This window comes from Bombyx mandarina, chromosome 28 (genome assembly GCF_030267445.1).
Source record: "Bombyx mandarina strain Sakado chromosome 28, ASM3026744v2".
Lineage (NCBI taxonomy): Eukaryota > Metazoa > Arthropoda > Insecta > Lepidoptera > Bombycidae > Bombyx > Bombyx mandarina.
In genome coordinates, this window is record NC_143233.1 from 9,926,808 (window position 1) to 9,943,426 (window position 16,619).

At 37.1% G+C, this 16,619-nt stretch overlaps 1 protein-coding gene across 4 annotated transcripts in view; it reads right to left on the reverse strand.

Moving 5' to 3' along the window:
* Positions 1 to 5,559: 5,559 nt before the first annotated feature.
* Positions 5,560 to 16,619, reverse strand: part of LOC114246833 (uncharacterized) — a 29,528-nt gene continuing 18,468 nt past the window's right edge. For all 4 annotated transcript variants that reach the window (XM_089739070.1, XM_089739069.1, XM_089739068.1 and 1 more), the window contains 5 exons: positions 16,232 to 16,374; positions 15,490 to 15,569; positions 13,945 to 14,010; positions 12,871 to 13,104; positions 5,560 to 6,373 (listed from right to left, as the gene is read on the reverse strand). In XM_089739070.1, the coding sequence (XP_089595196.1) occupies positions 6,239 to 6,373; positions 12,871 to 13,104; positions 13,945 to 14,010; positions 15,490 to 15,569; positions 16,232 to 16,374 (658 nt within the window). In that variant the 3' untranslated portion in view covers positions 5,560 to 6,238. The remainder of the gene's footprint in view (positions 6,374 to 12,870; positions 13,105 to 13,944; positions 14,011 to 15,489; positions 15,570 to 16,231; positions 16,375 to 16,619) is intronic.

Sequence of the window (16,619 nt, forward strand, 5' to 3'; positions counted from 1 at the left end):
AAATCAGTTGTTGCGCAGGTCAATGACCCGCGGTATATTGTGACGTCGATGCTCGCTTAGTTCGTGGAACTCTAAACACCATACGATATGGAAACGCGAATACTAGAGCTGGAGCCTAGTCTTCTACTAGTGTGACTTTTGTGAGAAACTTTCTTAGGCGCGATACGAATCTGTCGATATGTGATGCGCTTAATGTCACATAGAATTTACTGAATTTTAAATATTTTGTATCAAGAGAATCGAACATATTTTATGGCCTTTTTTACAAGTGTTATTTGGTGTCCAGGGACCACAGGCGACAGCGCAACATGAGGTCTACGTCTTGAATGTGTTGGGGAACTTTTGTCCCGAGCTTTGATTTTATTACATTAGGTACATATTCCAATAAGATAACAGGAATAATTATTGCTATAAACAACCTAAAAAACTCTAGACTGCATCAATCCATATTTCTCTGGGCGAATTTGATGGGCATAGTGTAATAAAAATCAAACCAGCAAAATGATAATTTGCGTAATTACTGGTGGTAGGACCTCTTGAGTCCGCGCGGGTAGGTACCACCACCCTGCCTATTTCTGCCGTAAAGCAGTTATAGACTTTTGTTTGAAGGGTGGGCAGACCTTAATCTCAAGGTGGGTGGCGCATTTATATCGTAGATGTCTATGGGCTCCAGTAACCACTTAACACCAGGTGGGCTGTGAGCTCGTTCGAAACCACAATGTGAAGCGAAGCGCAACTGCACCTTTACGATTGTGCAATGTTATTGTGAACTAGAACATCAGTTACAAATAAAAGACAGTAAATATCAAAAATAATTTATTTTCACTTTAAATCGACTCAGTCTTTATTGATGTGACCCGCTAAAATATATATTTTATATAGTTTTAACATTTAAATATGTAAATAACGGAAATAATTGATACAACAAGGGTAAAGCAATGTAAGAACATATATATTATTTTATATATAGAAAATGTCACTAGCAGTTGTGACGTCACAATTCATCTTGACTTAGTTACACACACGTCCATTTTCTACATATAAATTTTAAAAACAAAACACAATTTTATATGAATAAAATTCACCATTTTATTTTCGAGATCGTTTTTTTATTTAATTAAGGTCATACCCATTCTACGCACGAACGTAAGATTAAAACAATTGCGTTTTTACATAATTTTTATTTTTTTTAATGCTAGAATAAACAAATAGTGCTTAAAAAATATTTAAAGTAATTTTACAAAAAAAAAAACTGTCACTTAAATTTAAAAAACAATTCCCGTCTAAATTTAAGGAATACAATTCGTTCCTCAACTAGTTTAGTTTTGCCAGAACAGAAAAATATTTTCACTTTACAACATTCTTGAACGTATTTAAAGCAATTACACACAAAAAAACACGACCCGGTAACAATTACGACATTTAACATAATTGTGTTACAATTACGAGTAGTCTAGATTACCTTTACTTTACTTTTCGGCCGAGCCTCGGGTGAATAATGAAAATTAGCAAAGTGTAATTAGTTACGGCTTTATTACCCTACGCAGTAAAGTTAGGGGGTAGAAAAGGGAACCATTCCCAAAATGAAGGCGCCTGTTTATACACACTCCTGCTAATGCTACACACGACTCGACACGCGAGCGATCAATATTTAACATGACAGTGCGTTTAGTGAGAGTTTTACTACGTTTGCCGCTAGGGGCGCTGTTCCAACTCCATACCAAGTTGGGTTAACTTTTACGCTATCGAGAACGTTAAAAAACTCACATTTAAGCACACAGATACGGGATTTGTGATCCTCCCAATTCATTTTGCTCAACAAATTCATATTTCCTCGACAATGTTCAAATTTATTCCCCTATTCAGTTTCGAGAATAGTTCCCTTGTACCCACCCTATACTTATTGGTACATACATAATATTCGACATTATTGTTTCACTATTAAAAACTCAAGTTGCCGATATACACAAAATTTGAGCGAGTGGTTTTAAAATGGTAAATATCTAATTTAAAAAAAAACATTCTGAAGGTTCCGGATAATTATAATGTATCTACACTAAAATAGTATAAAAAAGCGTTGCGTTTCGATAACATTTTAGTTAACTTGTACACTAATTTAAGTCCTCTAGGGAGAAATATATGGATATATAATAAAAAGACAAATTTTACACAAACCGAACTATTTTTAATTGAAATAGAAAAGTTAAAAAAAAAAAACAACTTTATCTAATTTAGGGCTATCAACGCTTTCAAAATGAGACTGTTTGAAAAATTAATAAATACATGAACTTTGTCTTCAATATTCATGACTCCTTTTAACACGATTGTTATGGAATAAAATGCCATCTCATTTACACGAAAAAATTTATATGACGTGAAATCGATTTCTCAGTAGGTACTATTGATAAAACACTAACGAAAATGACAGAACCGAATTAAAACAACCATATCACCGACAAAGTATGTACCATTTTCCAACCAATAATCACAAAACATATTCATATAAGTATAAACTTAAACTATAATAAAACTATTATCAATATTAATTAATCAAACACCAAACGATAAACTCCATTTAAATGCGTAAAATCGTGACGTAAAAACTACAATAATTAGTTGCTTACGTAAATGTACGAATTAAAATTCTAACTTGTCGTATACAGGGTGTATCAAACACTGATACTTTTACTTTACAATTGCCCAATTATTTAGTGTTCGCCCAAAAGAACGAAATGCGACATACTGAGAACCACGAACTGAGGTCATAATCTTCATATTATAAAGTTGAAATTTTTCTTATCTCTCAATTTACTAATAAAATATTTCCAATATTTCGATAGAGCATCACGGCACTTGTAACAGAGTTTAAGTATTGCGAACCCAATAAAATAAGAAATCGTTAGTTTAAACCTGTTTAATGAAACCATTTATATTTGCATATCTAGGTGTTGACCCGGGTCTATAGCGCGTATACCATGGCCACTCTTGCTACAATGCTCGATCACACTAACCTCTCATGAAACCTACAAAAACTACCCACATTTCTTGGTTTAGGAACTAAATTAATCTTTTTTATTTTTATTGTATAGATGAGTGGACGAGCTCACAGCCCACCTGGTGTTAAGTGTTTACCGGAGCCCATAGACATCTACGATGTAAACGCCGCCACCCACCTTGAGATATGAGTTCTAAGGTCGCAATATATGCAGTTACAACGGCTGCCCCGCCCTTCAAACCGAAACGCATTACTGCTTCACGGCAGAAATCGGCGGGGTGGTGGTACCTACCCGCGCGCACTTACAAGAGGTCCTACCACCAGTAATAAATCTAAATAAAATAAATCTTACATAGCGATTTAGTCCAGTTTCTACTCTGGGTCTGGTCACAATACACCCTGTATACCAAACTGACATTTCTATATTAATTAAAATCGCAAAGTTTCATACCAAAATACGCGCACTTCAATCAAAGCTCAATGAGTTAGCAGTATAATAGTTGTGTAATTAATCTTTCACTGCACAAAATTGGCTGACCGGTTTAAATATATCGTTCGCCCATGACAGTGACATGACCATCGGAACTGATGCCCAGTGGCCCGTGTCACTGGGAACTGCGCAGTAACCAGAGGCACGTGCGTCTCCACCACTCAGAGCGCGTTCAGAGTGCACTAAAACTCTAAATGTGTTTGTATTGATCCAGTAATGAATGTTTTCGATATGCGAGGTCAAAAAATTGGGATAAAATGCATCTTTTTTTTTAACAATACCGTTACTCAAATATAACTACGAAACAATAGTATTTCCTTAAATTGACAACACTAGCGATGACGCTTGCTTACTGATTTAAGTACAACAAACATGTACAGATTAATTTACCGATTTAAAAAAATTAAACAATTAAAAAAATGAATCGATAATGAAAACTACAATCATGAAGCGCACAATTCTCAGTAGTCAAAGTACAATGAACAAACTGTTCTGAAGTCTACATTGTTTGTTGTAGAGTACATTGACAGCTGCCAATTTTGACATCTGTCACTGCTGGACGATTTTGATAGTCGTCGTGGCCTAACGGATAAGACGTCCGGTGCATTCGTGTTGAAGCGATGCACCGGTGTTCGAATCCCGCAGGCGGGTACCAATTTTTCTAATGAAATACGTACTCAACTAATGTTCACGATTGACTTCCACGGTGAAGGAATAACATCGTGTAATAAAAATGAAACCCGCAAAATTATAATTTGCGTAATTACTGATGGTAGGACCTCTTGTGAGTCCGCGCGGGTGGGTACCACCACCCTGCCTATTTCTGCCGTGAAGCAGTAATTCGTTTCGGTTTGAAGGGTGGGGCAGCCGTTGTAACTATACTTGAGGCCTTAGAACTTGTATCTCAAGGTTGGTGGCGCATTAACGTTGTGGATGTCTATGGGCTCCAGTAACCACTTAACACCAGGTGGGCTGTGAGCTCGTCCACCAATCTAAGCAATAAAAAAAAAAAAAGAAAAAAAAAATTTTACAGAAATTTTACTAATTTTCTAGATGATCTCAACAAGATGCTTCTCTCAACTTCAACAATAGATAAAAAAAATCATAACCTAAATAAATCTTACAGTTAACTATAGTACTATACAGGGTGTCCCACAGTGGGAAGATCAATCTGAAAACTGTAATGTAGTTGGTGACTCGATGAAAAAAAAGTTTTCAAATAATTAAGGAAACAAGTGTTCTTGAACACAACGAACAAACTATTCTTCTGCCAACCCTTGAAATTATATTTTGCGTAGTTAAGGTACCATAATAAAATTAGTAGTAAAAATAAGGATGGCTACATATCAAATGATGCGATTTTTATTTATTTATTTTATTTAAAAACGGTCACATGATGTCAGCCGATTGAAATACGCACAAACACTCCGCCGGTACCTCTGGCCGCTCAGACTGTGTGGGCACATCAAACAGCTTCTTTTGTCTTTGTAATAAATGTGAAATTTAGTAACATTATTCGCTATAAGTTTATTTGTTTTAAGTTTTTGAGTTATATGCACTTATTAATATAGCCGCATTTTTGTCGTATTTATTGCTTGAAATTAATGGTTTTTTTTTATAATTGTCTATCTCGTTCTGACGCGTTTAACCGAATGGAAAGCCCAATGGTACTTTTGGTTGTATTTTCTTCTTTTTTTATTGCTTTGATAGGTGGACGAGCTCACTGCCCACCTGGTGTTAAGTGGTTACTGGAGCCCTTAAACATCCACAACGTAAATGCGCCACCCACCTTGAGATATAAGTTCTAAGGTCTCTAGTATAGTTACAATAAATTCAGGGTTGTCATCAAACAGTTGAAACAATTAATACATTAGTTTTCTTGTATAAAACTACTAATTACGACAGTGGTATTTTTTTTGCATTTTTAACGTGATACCCATTATTGATATCCTATAGCCATGTTTCGGCTTAATATAGGTACCCATTATGGGACACCCTGTATAATCTCGGAGCACTGAAACGTTAAGTGAAGTGCTTAAACATTACTGGTTCAATACAATTGAAATAAAAATAATAAAAAACAACTAACATTATATTTACAAGACGTGACGTTGTTACAATCAATGCTTCATAGGACACGTTTGAATAGGGGTGACCGTTTAAGCTGGTTTGATTGAAGGGGCATTCGTTTTTAACTGGAGTTTTGTTTATAGTCTTCGTTTAATTAACTATCAACACTATGATTTTAGGCGCGACTTTTGAGAATTAGCGACACCCCCCCAACCCTCCTGTCCCCACACTTCTGTCACCATCGGACTAGGCGCAGCTCGAACGGTCACCGTCTAGACCAGCGGTCGAGGAACCGGGGTAAATTACCCCAAATGGGGTAAAATGAAACTTGTGAGTAAAAAGTATATATTCAAGTGAAACTTCTTTAGAATCGTTAAAATTTTATTTTCTTTTCAAAATTATCATGGGGGCTATAATATGAAAGATACTAAAAAGAAGCGATTTCGTTTTTTTTTTGTTCTTCGCCATGGGGTAATATATATGTGTTTTTTTATTGCCTTTGTAGGCAGACGAGCGTACGGCCCACCGGATGGTAAGTGGTTACCGTCGCCCATGGACTTCAGCAATGCCAGGAGCAGAGCCAAGCCGCTGCCTACCATGCCTACCAATATCAACTTACACAAAAGTGTTTTGGGGTAATAATTAGAAAAGTTCCCCCGACCGCTGGTCTGGACGGTCGCGCGTCACTCTAGCAATGCGACGGTGAGCCGGCTGGCCGCCACCATTTTGTTGTTAAATTTCCTTTTAAACGTCTCCGCGGCTTCTTTTGTCTTGAACGTTATCTTCGCTGTGCGCTCTTCCTTATCCAGTACCAACGTCTGGAAGCAATCCGGGTCGTTCAGATAAACCGACAGATTCATGGTTATATATCTATATAGTATATATATATACAGGCCGTACTCGTCCGCTTCGCTGGGCATTTAAAATTAACATTATTATTTATTGTCATTATTATTAGGGAGTCCAACACTCGTATATAAATATTAGCTTATCCATTAAGTACATGTATTTTCTACATGGATACCAAGTTTCAAGCCAATCGGATACACGGTTCCGTAGTTATACCGGAACATCCGTAAGAACCACTGTAGATTTATATATTAATATATATTTACACGATTCCTTATTGAACTATTATCCGATCATATCGCTTATATAAATATATATATATATATATACAGATTTATATTAGATTTATTTGTGCACGTACACAGATCTCTACAATTATTATTGTAACAGAATACACTTTTAACCGCTTATGGCTTTAAGCTTGTTACAGAGTTCAATCAGCCACACATTCTTTGTGACTGTGTCTTTAAATAAACTTCAAATTGTATTTTCATTGGTATCATACGCGAGACACAATTAAAATTAAATTTACGGTTTAATTTAGTGATCATTGGTGACCATGACAACTTGTAAAGTATACAAAACGTCGGATTTATAATAATATAATGTGATTACAAACACGAGCTTAATTTAAAGCATCAGAAACGTCAGAAAAAAATGTAATGACCATTAGAAAAACGTGATTAAACCGTAAAAGTACTTTTAAAGAAACCTTTACATTAATGTAATATTTGTACGTACAAAAATATTTTTTTATATATAGAATATCTTTACATAGAATCTAATTTATATTTTTATATGTAAAGCACAATGATATTAGCTGTGATGAGATCAAAGCGGCTTATACATACTTTGATAGATACAATTTTACATACTCACACATCGGTAAATACATTTTGTTAATTTTGTTCAATATGACATTTTCAAATTATAAATATTTTTAAAGACATTTTAACAAACATCCTGTATCCGAAATACTACATCTAGTAATGTTTTTTACGGTAAATATAAATTAAAACAATTAAAGTACATATTTTGTTATACAATTTAGTTACAACGGCCAACACACCAAGATATTTCATTGCACATTATTATTATTTTCTTCATTAATTTAATAAAATACACTAAGAATTCGTTAATTTTAAAATAGTACAAATAAATTTTATTTTATAATAAATTCTACAAAACGAATACGCAAAAATTATTTAATATTAATTTTCAGTCTTAGAAAACAAAAATGAAGACACGATTATTTTCAATTTCATTGAATATCACACATGATCATTTCCTTCTTATAAAGGTACATAAATATAATTATTCAGTAAATGACTAGACTGTTTGTTTGTGCCGGCGCCCAGTTAACTGATTCAGACGCTGTATACATGGGTAGTGAGTTCTGACCCGGACAGGGAGCCAGGGGTGGGGGCACGCAAGACCCAATGTCGCCATTTCATTTAACTTTGATATAAAAATATCTTTGAAGGAATTTCTTCGAGAAACGCCTTCAAAATGTTATATTAAAAATACATCTAATAGACGTGTTCAGTCTTGAGCGATACATGAATATATATTTTTTTAAATAATAATAAAACTACTATTTACATATTATCAAATATTATGACACCACATAATCAATTGAATTTTACAATACTGCATTATTATATTTCTGCCAAACTATTACAACAAGTTTAACATCATACAATGGTTTTGTTTATACAGTGGTCGAGCTGACTACTTCGCCCCACGATCCGGATTCGATTCCCGGACGCAATCCGAGTATCATTATCAAAGGTATTTGGTATGTGAGTAAACTTGTTTCGTTTCTACATTTTCAACATAACATTCAACATAACAAAAGAAAAAGTCCCTAATTGGAATTTTTGAATGAAAGAAAAATGTGGGTGTATCTTTCTTTGGCAAAAAAAAAAGATAGCCTGTAGCCATACCTACGGGGGGGTGGGGCTTGCCGACAACGGCCTGAGAACCTCCATAGGAGACCTAACAATCAGTTGGGACCTCTATCTACTACCCGATCGGACGAAGAGAATCTCAGCGGGCTGATATATGGATTAGGTTGCACGTACAGTTAGCGAGGTCTTTAGAGACTTAGCCTTAGGCCTGCTTCTAGAGTTGCAAGCGTCTAATAATAATGTTAATGGATCGGAAGGAACATTAAAGGTATTGTTACGCCGGTAAGGGTAACGCCATCTATCACCGAATAGTCGAACGAATATCGAAGGATCTAGTAGCGTCTAGAACGCTCGAGAAATATAACGCCATCTATTGACAGATAGCGGAAACTATTACTAGAGATGTGTGGAATATTCTCGATAATTCTAGGGATGAGGTATCGGCTATAAAAACGTTGCAGAGATGGCACGCAGTCAGTCAGTAATCGGAACTAGTCGAAGCGATACAGCGAACGGGTCACCTGAAGCGAAGCGGAACAAGCGAATTGAGAGTTTTAAAGTGTTTGTCGAGTGTTTTAAAATGTTTTAAGTGTTGAATACAGTTTTAAGTTGTACTTTGGTGAAATTTTATTTATCCCGAACCCCAGCGCGTAACAGTATCAACGACACAAGACAGTGGCCCATCTAACCTTAAATGTTTGGCATAGTCCGTGGTCAGGCTCAGTGGCCGGCCAAAGACATCGACACTGTCGAGTGTTCCACGAAGCTGCTGATAGGACATCACAATACCTCACGCCAACGGTTTAAGGAAATAAGGGAGACTCCGCGCCGTTGGGAGGAACCGGTGTGAATATCAAAATTAATTCTATATCACTTGTATTTGAATAAATCAGTATTGTAAAATTCATTACAGAAGTTACAGAGAAAACTCTTTATGAAAAGTATCAAAAAATCCACTTATATACAACATAGGCTCTACAGTAAGCTGTTTTAAACAACATAAATTACATTCAAATCCTATGTATTATAAATAATACAACATATACAAATTACAAGCACTTAATATCATAGCACAACTTTACAATCAATTATTTATATATAAAAAACATGTTCCAGAATAGAATAATATTTAAATAATGTTACATATTAATTTATAGAACGTATGTATATAATGTATATAACTATTAATACATATTCTCTTGTCTTTTGTATTCTAGAAGACATCTCTTTTTATTAAATTTTAAACATACGGATGAATTTATAATATTTATAACATAAATTAATACACTAAGCAATGGTCGGTATTAAGTCTCTGGTTTTGTTATTTAAACATATAAAATTTAGTGACAATGCACTAATTATCTTCCCGATTAATATTTTACATACATATTTTATTTTTAAAAAATCTATAATATTCATTTATTTTTATGCTAAGTTATCACAATCTCATTTAATTATCAATAATAACAGAGAATTTATATTGTTTAAAACAAATTACTCGACCAAGTTATAAAAAGATTACAGATAAACAAATATTTCCATCTTTCTACTAGAATACAAATAATTAAAGCTGCTATATGTAACCATCTGGATAAAACAAATTTATAATTTACTTATTGTAGTGGCTACAATTATAATAAATTATAAAGGTGATTCAGCATTCAAAACCGCGAATGTTTTAAAACTTGAATATAACTAATTTCATTGCGATAGATTTTCGTTGTCATGTTTAATAACAATGTCTGGAGATGGGGAGTTGACTAAAGCGAACAACGTCACTGACATTGGGGGCAAATACCGCATCAGTGTGACTTGCAAAAGTCGAGCGGTTTGCTTGGAGTGTGATGAACCAATATGTTTGCTCTTTGTCTGTGTATTTGTTGTCTATATATGTATATATTTAAACATGTACATGTGACTATATAAACATATGTTTATCAATATCTGGTACCTATAACACAGGGAATCCTAAATTGAGGCTCGACGATGGTACCTGATTTGTTCCCAGTTATTAATTATTATTATTATTAGGGGCGAGACATCTCAGGGCGACTAATGTCCTCAGAGAAAAGGGTTGCTACTGCCTGTAAAACTCTCACTAACAACCAAACCGGATTTAGAAGTCGGTATTCGATGTCAGCCGAGTACACATTCGATTTAAAACAGATAATGAACGTCCCAAGGACATGGGCCATTTTAGACCCAGCTACTCGTGCTCTCAAGGACATTAATGAAATATCTATAGAAAAAAACGGTTTCTTTTTAAATACTTATTATAAAATTTAAGGGTATTTTAATGGTGGCATAGTTAAAATCATAAATAAAAAGAAATGAGCATGACTAAGCTACATTTATAATATTGCAAGGAGTTGCCGTAGGTAAAATATATTTATATTTTAAACAATTCACATAAAATCTTCTTAAAAAAAACATTATATTGCAAAAAACTAGCAAAATATATTAACATATTATTAAAATGTATTTTAAAATTAATATAAGATATTATCTGTGTCATAAAGTATAGTATTATAAATAATATTTAAGCTGATGATGATGTTAAAGTGTCAGTGTAGTGACAGCAAAATCTTATGATATAACCTAAAATTCTTATCTTATTTTTTAAATATCTCTGTATCCCCATGCACAATATTGATTTTAATTTGTTTATAATAAAAGGGATATATTATATATAGTCTGTTATTTAAACTTAATTTCATTACTGTTCTTGAACTTCAATATATGGAGAATAGCCGTGCAATGTATGGAGAGTGGCCCTTGTCCTTTCGGTCATAAATAATGTTTACTAAACGTATCATTTTATATGGAACTGTTTCTAGTGTGGCAACACTTTAACATGTGGCAACCCTAGTCTGGTCGCGATTAGCATGTGTGTATTATAGTATTGTGTACCAAGAGAAACAAAATGCCTCCTTTCTAAATCATTGAAGCTAGACAGCGACCCAACACAAAATACAATCCACCAGCCGAAACAAATGATAGGTACATCACTTGTACCTATCATTTGTTCAGTGACATAAGTAGATTGTGTTGCCAACTTCGTTGCGTTGCAAAAATCGTATTTATAAAACATCGAAAATTAATTATTCTAAACAGCGAGATGTAGAAAGATGTATACTGTAGACCTCTTGTGAGTCCGCGCGGGTAGGTACCACCACCCCGCCTATTTCTGCCGTGAAGCAGTAATGCGTTTCGGTTTGAAGGGCGGGACAGCCGTTGTAACAATACTGGGACTTTAGAGCTCACATCACAAAGTGGGTGTCAGCATTTACGTTGTAGATGTCTATGGGCTCAATAAAAATAGGAATGGAAAATTTCAGACTAAGTGAATGATCATCTATTGTATCTCTTACGACGCGTGCGCGATTTTGAATGCCGCAATCAACACTGTTAATAGAGAACTGGACAAGTTTTACTAAACAGACGTATTTCGTTACGCGTGACGTCATTCGTGGCCAAAACAAACGTGTAGGCCACAGAGCCTAAACAACATAGAATTGGTTGCACACATGCCTTGTGATCTGTGTTTGGTTTAACGCGACAAATTTCAATCATTAAAACGACTAGATTTTATTCGCAATTTGTCTTATAATGATTGTAATTTAAATATTATGCTATATAGTTATTATTTTTTAATATCAAAGCTTGTCCGGTTGTCCATTAAGTCTATTCATAAAATGTTTATACTAATATCACAGTTTTCATAGAATAAATATATGGTATATAATATACATATCTGTATAACACAAATAATATCAAGACTAGTCACTTAACCCGATGTCACGTATGTTTTTTTTTCTTCTTTTATAATCGCATTAAAAATGTTTTCACGTCCACAGCAGGAAGTGCCCGGTTCCAGGTGGTAGTACTTTTTCTATATGTTTACGGCAATTTCTAAAACTCGCAGAAAACAAATGTGTTGTTTTTCAATATTTTTTTAAACTGATTTACTGAATTCAAAAGTTAATGTTTCTTTCATCTGATTAACTCTGGAATTTCTACAGTATACACGAACTTAGATAATTTTTTTAATGCAATTTTGTAATCTCGTAAACCTCAATGACAGCTGTCAAACTGACATACGTCAAAGTTTTAATGTATTATAACTAGTTTTTGAATATTTTTGCTTTTAAAATAAATATTTATTTTAGTGCATTCGAGAGCTGACTACGAAAGAATTAATTGCCATTAGCGCTCGTCCGGTGTTGCTAGTTCGAACATAATCTACTATCACACAAACATTTTTAATTTCCTTTCAATCATTATACTTTGTATTTTTCATCTTGAAATACTGACACAAGCTGACAATTCCTAAATCCATCTATAAACATTAATCAATGCATCACCGAGGAAAACCGAAATAAAAATATATCTTCCAAAACGCATACCTAATGAAAATCACTAAACGTATTGAGACCCAAAAATCTACGAGTATTCGATAATTGTTTCAGCTAAAAAAACATACGTGACATTGCAGTCAAGGGCCGCGCGTCGGGGCCCGGGGACTCCGCCCCTCGCGACATTCAGAACACATTTACCTGCAGCTGAGGGCCGGCGAGGGTCCGGATCCTGGTGTCGGTGATGCCGAAGGGCAGGTTGGAGACGGTGGCGGCGTGGGGGGCGAGCGGCGGGGGGTCGGGGGGGTCGCGGCGCAGCGCCCGGCTCAGCATCCCGAGCCCCTCCTTGTTTATCTCAATGCGGGGCTTGTCCTTCCGCTGCAGGATGACGCGGCGGTTCGAGAACGTTCTCTTGTCGTCGTCGCGGTTCTCTTGCTGCACACAAACACTACCGCGTTACTTGGGCGCTACTAAGCACACACATAATAATGGAAGCTGTCCTTATATAGCTATTATTTGACAAAATTTATATTTCACTTTAGATATCAATCAATTTTTTCCTATACTAATAGCTTTGAGAGGCTATTTCAGCTTTCACCCTAAAGTTTGTAGGTGAGCTCTCGGGGCTCAAACTGGAGTGTTACTAACACTGGCCTTAGCAAGAGCCGAGCTTCGTAGAATCTACCACCGGATCGGAAGCGCGACCCACTGAGAAGATCCGGCGAGAAACTCAGTGGGCTGTGTTAATGGATAATCAATCGGTGTTGAGACATGAGGTCGTGAGTTCAATGTGCGGTCAACGCTGCTCTAGCTTTTAATCAGACTGGAAATATTTATATTCCATCTGCTTGACAGAGACCTAATTATGTAGCATTTTAATCTTTACTGATGGTAGGACCTCTTGTGAGTACCTAATACCTACCACCACCCTGCATAAGCATATTCATATGAGTGTTTCGGAGCAAGCCCAGAAGGAAGTTTTCAATATAAGCAATATCTGCCCCGCTTATTTCTGCCGTGAAGCAGTAATGCGTTTCGGTTTGAAGGGCGGGGCAGCCGTTGTAACTATACTTGAGACCTTAGAACTTATATCTCAAGCTGGGTGGCGCATTTACGTTGTAGATGTCTATGGGCTCCAGTAACCACTTAACACTAGTAAACACTTAACACTGTGAGTTCGTCCACACGTCTAAGCAATAAAAAAAAGAGTTTTAACTATAAGTTTAATTTTCACTACGATTCGGAAGAGTCCGACTTCACTGGGACAGGCCTCACCTCTTTAGTGTCAAAAACGATCCTCCGGCGGTTCCGCGGCGCCGCGCCCTCCGCCGCCTGCGCCACCTGCGGACACCACGCGCTCGGTACAGGGGGACGGGGCGCGGCATGTCGGGCCCCGCGCGCGGCATGTCGGGCCCCGGGCGCGGCATGTCGGGCCCCGCGCGCGGCATGTCGGGCCCCGGGCGCGGCATGTCGGGCCCCGGGCGCGGCATGTCGGGCCCCGTCCGTTAGACCACACGTAAATAATCATAGCTCGGCAATTTATTTAAATGACCAAATATATGTATACCTATAATATTGTATTTTTTGAATTGGTTACATTTGATTGTCTCAAGGGTGTAAACTGCCCTTTATTAATAAAAAAACGGGTGCGTGTACTTATGTACGCGCGTAAGAAGTTATATTTTATTTTTATTAAATTTATTTCTTTTTTTTATATTAAATAATTAATAATAAATATTTAACGTTAATAATTTAATAATATTTAGTATGAATTATATTAAATAACAATTTTGTCATTTATATTACTACTAGACTTTTTTTTTACGAGTGTACATGCGCGAAAGTTCACCTGCGGCTATATTCAGACAAGTTACGTCGGTCGTATTGTAATGAGCAATTTAGTGGGCAACTTCATTCTGTTAATTTTGTGTCACGGTGCGCGCGCGTCGTAAAATTTCACTCTCATCAATTTTTCATAACGCGCCTAAAGAAGTATAACTTCAACAAGTTAGTTCCGATTTAACTCCGTATGTTGTCACAAGTGTCTGACATGTCGGGTGGGCTATGTAATTAAGTACGACTGGCTAATGCAAGCGATGTACAAAACCGCACACGCTACTAAACTGTGTCCCTATAGAGGCATTTTATGAGTCCACGCGGGAGGTGCCTTCAGGGCCCGTGAGCCTCCGTCGTATCGTCACGTTGTAATTTTATTTTAATCTTATAAATAAATCAGTTGACCAATTATCCAACAGTATTACTAATGTTGTGTGCGTTTTAGTAAAATACTGAATAAATTAAATTTTTAGAAGCATAGGTATATGAACTGTCTATCTTTAGTTAGAATCAAACTTTGCTCGATATCAAGTAAATTTTATAATTTTATGAGTTATTTTGAGCACGTGACAATGGTGGGGGGGGGGGGAGGCTTGGGGGCGTTTAAGCAGTCACTAGCCCTGACCCCTACAGCTACTCCACTGACGTGTGCACACACGCCAGGAGTACGAAATATTATTCCTGATATAGCTTAGATGGGTGAACGAGCTCACAGCCCATCTGATATTAAGTGGTTATTCGAGCTCATAGACATCTACAACGTAAATGCGCCACCCACCTTGACATATAAGTTCTAAGATCTCAAGTATAGTTACAACGGCTGCCCCACCCTTCAAACCGAAACGCATTACAGCTTCACGGCAGAAATAGGCAGGGCGGTGGTACCTATCCGTGCGGACTCACAAGAGGTCCTACCACCTTAAGTATTATCCTGCATGAAGGCTCGCGTCGTCGTGTGGCCCGGGGACCGCAGCGGGCACTCACCTTAACGATCTTCCTGGGCACGACGTCAGCGGGCTCGCTCCTGGTGGACGAGACCAGCGGCTTGGCGGGCGGCGACTTGTCTGCAACACCAGACCGAGTGAGCCACTGAGCACAGACTCTAGTAATCTTTACAGAGCGGATTATTTTATAGAGACAGGCGTAGATTGTATGGAAGGTAGGCTTTACTGGTGGTAGGACCTCTTGTGAGTTCGTACGCATTTACGTCGTAGATGTCTATAGGCTTCAGCAACCACTTTACATCAGGTGGGCTGTGAGCTCGTTCACCTAAAAAAAAAGGTCACCAGTGACGCCCAGAGAGAATTGCGTAAGGAATTAGAAAAATTCAGCAATTTGTTTCATTTTTTTTTCTTTAGTTCAGCAATGCCAGGGACAGAGCCAGGCTGCTGTCTCCACAAGCCTCGTTTGAAGAAGAACATGTCATAGCGCTCGAGAAACACCGTGGAGGGGAGCTCATTCCATAGCCGGATGGTACGTGGCAAAAAAGACCTCTGGAAACGCACTGTGGATGACCGCAGTGGCTCCAGGTAGTATGGATGAGCTCTACTCCGGTGGCGGGCGGTGCGATGGTAAAAACGAGATGCCGGTATCATCTCGAAGAATTCCTCAGAACACTCATACACCTAACTTATAAATATAATTAAAAATGTGCAACTCTTTACTCAAATATTCAAAACTGACAATGGACGCCAACACGTGCAGTGGTCGGTCTGTCTATATATACCGTTTTTCTTGTCGCCCCTGCCGTCGTTGTAGACGATCTTCTGCCGCTCCTGCTTCCTCTCGGCGAGGGTGAGGGTGCTCCGCGGCGCCAGCTTGGAGCGGAGGTCGAGCTGGTTCTTGCTGGGCTCTGGTTCCGGCTGCGATCTGTTGGCGACGACACAGGCCGATATAGTCTCCCGCAGTGTGGTGACCAGACGTTACACAATAGAGCACCGTCTTATTTACTAACTCTATCTAATTGAATATGCAATTTCGAAAAGGGCACATGTCGCATATTTTGTCCAATACGTTTTTTCATATACATACATGTAGTTTTGAGGCTTACCTACACCCATTTTATAATAATGCCAGTAATTTTCAATTGCTAATTAACACTAAAAGATATAAAT